The 7,316-nt window shown below is 45.8% G+C and overlaps 1 protein-coding gene across 2 annotated transcripts in view; it reads right to left on the reverse strand.

The window, feature by feature from the left end:
* Positions 1 to 6,134, reverse strand: part of Virma (vir like m6A methyltransferase associated) — a 63,442-nt gene extending 57,308 nt beyond the window's left edge. For both annotated transcript variants that reach the window (XM_050165170.1, XM_050165160.1), the window contains exon 1: positions 5,985 to 6,134. In XM_050165170.1, coding sequence (XP_050021127.1) covers positions 5,985 to 6,047 — 63 coding nt within the window. In that variant the 5' untranslated portion in view covers positions 6,048 to 6,134. The remainder of the gene's footprint in view (positions 1 to 5,984) is intronic.
* Positions 6,135 to 7,316: the final 1,182 nt, after the last annotated feature.

The raw sequence follows: 7,316 nt of genomic DNA on the forward strand, positions 1-7,316 counted from the left end.
TGGGGACCACTGTGTTAAAGGGTCTCACATTAGGGAGGCTGGGGACCACTGTGTTAAAGGGTTTCACGTTAGGGAAGCTGAGACCCACTGCTCTAAAGCAAAAGCCCTTCTAGATCACCCACTCCCTTCACAGTGTAACTGAACCCAGCAAATCCACTCAGACAATATTAAAGGAATAAAAAGTGCATTAACCTCTTTGGGGTTTCTATAAAAAGTCAGAAGCATAAATCACACATGTTTAGTACACGGATAATAAACACTATCACCACTGAAAGCCACAGGATGTCCAGCTGACAGTGATGGGACACTTTTCACTGGACACCCTTTGTGCCTCTTAAATGTGTAACTCACACAAGTGCTACCCAGTCAAAGCACAAAAGGAAGTTTTCTTTAAACGACGCTCACCTTCACGCACGTTTACTGTAATATGCTGTTAAGTAGAAAGAGAAACCACAAACCAGTACTAGGAAGCTAATATAGAAGGGTATACACATTCAGGCTAAGCATATATACTGGGAGATCTGGAAAATATTAACATAAAGAAATCTGCTATTAGCTACAAACTATAAAGTACATTCTAATATAATAAGTTTGGGGGCACAGATGAAAGAAATTAATACATCAAAATAAGCAAGGCGGTGATGGTGCACGCCTTTAATCCCAGCACTCGGGAGGCAAAGGCAGGCGGATCTCTGTGAGTTCGAGACCAGCCTGGTCTACAGAGCTAGTTCCAGGACAGGCTCCAAAACCACAAAGAAACCTTGTCTTGAAAAACCAAAAAAAAATAAAAAAATAAAAATATATTAGCTAATTTATCAAATATCTATATAAATCTTACTTAACTTTTCTGAAATACATAGTGCATACTAGAGTTTTATCTTGCTTTGTTTATAATTGTCTGTCTGTCTGCATCTGTGTGTCATACAGCTTGGTTTGGTCTCAACCTTTCTATGTAGCCAAATATAATTTCCTGATCCTAATGCCTCCACCCCCTGAGTGCTGGGCTCACAGGCACAGGCCACCATGCCCAGGGGACTTTGTAGTTTGATTTGCAATACTGTTTTGTTCTTTTATTGGAATATCCAATGGCAGTTAGTCCGAAACAGAAAACTGGACTTATAAATACCTAAGCAAGGAAGCGACTGTTGGCGAGATCAAAGGGATAAAGAGAAAAGAATGTTAACGAAAGCTGGGTTTATGCTTTCCTGTACTTTTTTCTTGTTAAAAGTTCTAGTCTGTGTGTAATGTGTGCACACGAAGGCCAAGCACATGGATGTGAAGAACAACTCTGTAGTCAGGTCTGTCTGCCACATTCACGTGGCTCCCAGGATCAAACTCAGGTTGCACGGCTTACCAGCCAGTCATTTGCCTACACTACTTTCTGATTTCTCTAGAATGGAGGCCAGAGGAAGACACTGGGCACCTCGGAGCTAGAGTCATAGGCTGATGTGGGTGAGAACCACACTTCTTAGGTCCCTCAGCAAACAAGTATTCTTAATCACAGCCATCTGCAGGCCCAAAGGATTTTTTTTTCTTGAGACAGGGTTTCTCTGGGTAGCCCTAACTGTCCTAAAACTCGTTTTATGTAGGCCTGGCTGGCTTTGAACTCACAGAGATCCATCTGCCTCTTCCTCCCGGCTCACTTTTATGATTTAAAATCATGTGCACTAGCCAGGCGGTGGTGGCGCACACCTTTAATCCCAGCACTCGGGAGGCAGAGGCAGGCGGATCTCTGTGAGTTCGAGGCCAGCCTGGTCTACAAGAGCTAGTTCCAGGACAGAAACCAAAAAAAAACTACGGAGAAACCCTGTCTCGAAAAAAATCAAAAAATAAAATAAAATAAAAAAATAAAATCACATGCACTGGTATGTGCTGAGGGGAGTTATGGGCAGGTGACTATGGGCACCCAGAACTGAACCCGGATCTGTGGAAGAACAGTATATACTTTTTTAAGGTTTATTTTAGTTTTAACCATGTGTATTTGTATACAAGGAGAATATGTTGTATCCCATGGAGCTGGAGTCACAGCTCTGTTCCTCCTGACATGGAAACTAGGAACCAAACTCAGGGCCCTACATAAACAATATGTGCACTTAACCACTCAGCCATCTCTCCAGCCCCATTTTTGTTTTTATTTGTTTGTTCATTTATTTATTTGGTTTTTCAAGACAGGGTTTCTTTTTGTAGCTTTGGAGCCTGTCCTGGAACTCTCTCTGTAGACCAGGCTTGCCTCGAATCCACAGAGATCCTCCTCTGCCACCCAATGCTGAGATTAAAGGCATGCGCCACCACCGCCCAGCTCAACCACATTTATAAAGGAGTAATACAAACCACGATTTTGTTTTTTTCTTTAAATATTTATTTTATGTATAGGAGTGTTTGCCTGCATATGTGTATGTGCATCACATGTGAAGCATCACACACGTGCTGGTTCCCAAGAGTCATCCCCTGAACTACAGTTAAATAGCTCGGAGAACCTGGACCCTCTACAAGAGCAGCAAATGCTCTTAACTGCTGAGCCATCTCTCCAGCCCGTTCAAACCGCCATTTGTAACTCATCTAGAACTCTTCGCAACCTTGAAGGGTTGTGTGGAAGTTTACTCAGAGGTTAACTTCCCCGTTAGATTACAAATTTCTTTAAAAGCAAAGCAACGACTCTTCTTTCCTTTTTACTTGCACTGCCCCTCCTGCATAATGTGGCCTACACGTATTTCTTTCTACTCAGTCCCACTGCAAAACGGAACAGCACCGCTTTAGAGTCAGGAGAAATGGATGTTTGTGTATTTGTTACTCTTTTCTTTTCTTTTTTTTTTTTTTTTTTTTTGGTTTTTCGAGACAGGGTTTCTCTGTAGCTTTGGTGCCCATCCCGGAACTAGACCAGGCTGGCCTCGAACTCACAGAGATCCGCCTGCCTCTGCCTCCCGAGTGCTGGGATTAAAGGCGTGCGCCACCACTGCCTGGCTTGTATTTGTTACTCTTAATAGTTATTGGGGGAAAGCCCTAAATGGTTTCTGTTTAGTTTGATTTTATTGACTTATTCTGTGTGTGTGTAGGTCTATGGGCCACAGTGCTTGTGTGGCAGTCAGAGGACAACTGTCTACAGTCAGTTCTCTCCTTTGAGAAAGTGGGTCCCAGAACAGAACTTAAGTCCTCTGCTCAGGGAACCATCAACATACCTTGTTTTTGTTTGTCTTCGTGTGGTCCAGGTGGCCTTGAGCCTGCAGTTTGCAGACGTTAGGAAAGCAGACAGGCACAGCCAGCACACAGAATGTCATTTCACCTTAACGTAGCCTTGTCAGTTTAAGGAAACCACCTAACCTTCTACCATAGTTTTCGCAACTATAATATGAAAACAACTTTCAAAACTAACAGAAGAGCAGAAGAAAATTAACTCATCAAAGCACTGTTCCTGGCGCAAAGCCATCAATAAAACCTCACATGTCAACAGCACATACTGACCATCTCCCACCACATCTCACTTACTTCCTGAGTTTGCTACCTGTTCTCTCTGAACTGTTCTGAATACGACTGACCAACTCGTCTACCCAATGGAGTTTACTAATCATATAATTTCCCTGCTCAAGAGCTATAGGCTTCCAACGAAGAGTTTATACTACTCTAGAATATTTAAAGAGCGCCGTGATATGGTGGCAGTCCACACAGCTACTCTGTGTAACCTAACAGAAGACTGACTGCAATAGTCCCCTTGTCTCACAACTAAGGAACAGTTCCCATTTTACCAAGACCAACTTATGTGCCAAATGCCTAGATAGTCACAAAAAAGTAACCTCTCTCTAAAATCTTGTACCCTTTATGTTCACAGAGAGAGCTAAATAAATACCAGCTGGAGCAGTCTACATCAGATTCTGATTAAGAACTGTGTTTGCGCTTGCTGGTTTTCGGTGGTGGCACACATCTTTAGTCCCTGCGCTTGGGAGGCAGAGGCAGTTGGATCTCTGTGAGTTCAAGGCCAGCCTGGTCAACAGAGTGAGTTCTAGAATAGTCAAGGGTAACATAAAGGAACTCTGTCTCAAAAAAAAAAAAAATTGCTTCGTTTCAAGGCCTTCTGTTTCATAGACTGAATTCTAATTTGAATTATCACTCTTTTAAGGACTACACTCCAATGATTAGGCATTTGAAGACACGAGGGCAAACTTAAGGAATTCCGATGCCTCTTTACACACCAAATTCTAGCTCTAACCCAAACATGTCGGTACTTATCTCCCACGCACCCTTACTCCTTCAAGAGAAGTTCAACTGTGACTTCTTCTAAAGCTCCTTCAATCCCTCCCAGAAAGTCTCCTAGGATGCTGACGTCTAAGACTGAGGAGAGAAACCAGAGATGAAGGACTGGCAATCCTCCTAAATCAGATGCATACTCCACATGGATACTTATTTCCTCAAAAACCATTCTTTCTAAAGACAGCCCTGGCTGTACGGCGGCCTCAAACTCACAGATTTTCATCTGCCTGTTTCCTAAGTACTGGGGTTAAAAACATTCACAGCAGAGCCTGGCATAGTGGTGCACACCTTTAGCCTGAGCACTCAGGAGGCAGAGGCAGGTGGGTCTCTGTGAGTTCAAGACCAGTCTGGTCTACAGAGTGAGTTCCGGGACAGCCAGGGCCACATAGCGAAACCCTGTCTAAAAAAAAAGAAAAAGAAAAAGAAAAGAAAAGAAAGAGAGAGAGAGGTAGAGAAAAAGAAAACAGATCAACACATGCCTACTTCTTCCTTCGAATTCTGTGGCTCTCCTATAAAGACATCTATTCTGGTAACAATAGCTTGCCATTTAGAGCTTTCTCAAGTCTAGCTGAACTATAGCCCAACAGTCACTACAAGCACTGTGTGACCCACTTGAAATGTGAGGACACAAATAGGTCCGCTGTCAGTAAAATACAATAACTCAAAGCACCAACTCTTGACTTTCACAGGTCTACAAACCATTCATTAAAGAAAACTGACCTCCAACCCAGTTCATTATTTCATGGGAGAATATTTTAAACATTTTCACTCAGATATTTATTAAATCTGTCTTTCCCTTGACACTGTCATAAACACTGTCATACAACTGAGGAAGAACATGAGACACTCTACCCTAGTTTCATGGTAGTCTGACACTCTACCCTAGTTTCATGGTACGTCTGTCACATAACAGCACACTCTTCATAAGGACAAAACAATCCCCGTAGAATGCTTCTCTAAACGACCGTCTGCAGGGAGACAAAGAGATAAGAGACTGCTCATCCGCTCTTCTCCCACCCGACATTCTCTGTGGACTTCGTTAAAGTTCATTTTTGTTGCCTTTTGGGAACTTTCTTTAATAAGCCACATTCAGTATATTCACTTTCAGTATCTGATGGCCATTCGGAGACGCTCAAGAAAGTCTGCACACAAGACTACTCAACACCCCCTTGCGCCCCCTGAAAAAAGCAGACTTGCTTTCTGATGCTTTATTATGATCCTTCAATTCTGCAGGCTTCGGAAGGATTTCCCGTGCAAAGGAGACTCTCGCAGGCATGTCACATCCTAAGAGGCGAATTCCTGCCTACAGCATCCAAGTGTCACGATCGACTGAGCGGCAAGACTGCCGTTAGGAGAGCGAAGAGAAGGACCTGGAAACGCGGCCACTCGGGTACCCTGAGGGCATCAGAACCCGGCAGGGCTGTCAAACGCCAGAAGCCCCAGCTCGCGCCTGCATCCTCCTGAGCCCCGAGAGCCTCCTCGGGACTCAACGCCGACAGGACAAACTACGCACCGCCGGCAGCAGGGTGGACTCGAGCGAAGACGCGGGCCCCCCGAGCAAAGCCGGGCAAGGCCGGGCCGCCGCCCAGGGCCACACGGCTCGCACCGGGCTGGGGGAGGGGGTGTGGACCGGAGGATTTCCCAGCGCCACGGCGGGAGGACGCAGTCCGGACGACCCCCGCCTCCACAGCAGGGGTACCCGAGCTGACGGACCGTGTCCAGGTCGGGTCGCGAAGCCTTACCTCAGCGCTCGGATGTTTAAAAGTATCTAAAAATAGCAGCTCCATGGACGAGTCCACCGCCATGTTTGCCGCGGGCGGGGGACGGGGAGATGACTTCCGGGGCAGCTCTCCAACCTCCCAGGCTGAGGCTCGGGGGAGGGGAAAACGGCGGCACTTCCGGTAAGCGGGCCGCCGTCGCCTCCAGCCTCGGCCTATCGCGTCGCTTCTCCGGCCTCCAGTCGCAGGCCCCGCCTTCCCCAGCGCGGCGGACGGGGCCGAGGAAAGAGGGGCGGGGACTACGGCGTCCGCAGAGGTTCAAACCCAGTCGTTCTCCTGCGCTGCGGTTCCACGACGCAGGGAGGATAGGAGGAGACTGCCAAGTCGACACACACAACACCGTACACCTCCCACGAAGCATCGTTTCCAAGCAGAAATGTTCAATGAGTGAATCTGGAAAGACAGTGTTTCGTTTTCTTTCTTTTTTTTTTTTTTAAAAGGGCTCATCTGCTAGCCAGTTTTCTGGAGGTGGAAGCAGGAGAATTAAGGATTTAAGACCAGCCTCGACTGTATTGTGAGTTGGAGGCCAGCTTTGACTACATGAGACCCTGTCTCAAAGAAAAAAAAAGGGGGAAAGAGAAAAAAAATACTTGTCTGAGTAAACGAAAGGAATATTTTCTCATTTTTAAAATGTAAAAAACGATGAATTCCTAACCCAGGGACTGATTGTGAGGATTAGTTTGTAATGACGTTAGAAAAAAAGTATATAAAGGAAATGTCACGAAGAGTACAAAAGAGACACAGTGAACGTCCCCTCTAAGTGACGGGAATTCTGTCAGTTCCCGCACGCAAAGGACAAAGGGAGAGTTTGAGCTTGAGGCCAGCCCGTACTACTCAGTGAGACCCTGTCTCAAAATCAAAAGTTTGTTTTAATTCTGCCGAATGTCGTGAAAGACCTCCTGAGCGGGAGACTCTCACTCAAGTCTTGGGATAACACGACCCCCCAAGGAACTCCCTTGCTGTCCTTGCTGCAATCACACTGAGGTTTCTTGACAGGACAGAAACCAGTGCACTGGGCCGGAACTCATTTCCCACGCAGGGGTACAGAGTTCGACCCCGAGTAGCTGGGAGAAGGGGTATTTAAGGGAAGATACCACAACCCAGTAATCCAAAGTGGGGGAGGGAGGGCGTCATTGGAAAATTCCGAAAATACCAGTGATAATCACAAGGGGGTTACTCCCTGTTTCTCAAGATTATAATCTAACTTTTATCTTCAGCTAGTTCCTGAAACAGTCACTGAACCCGGCTAACTTAGTTTTTTGGCTCTTCTCTCCCAGCTAGATGGGTCTGGATTTA

The sequence above is a fragment of the Alexandromys fortis genome, unplaced genomic scaffold (genome assembly GCF_014885135.2).
Source record: "Alexandromys fortis isolate MF-2015 unplaced genomic scaffold, M_Fortis_MF-2015_v1.1 scaffold_18, whole genome shotgun sequence".
Taxonomy (NCBI): Eukaryota; Metazoa; Chordata; class Mammalia; order Rodentia; family Cricetidae; genus Alexandromys; species Alexandromys fortis.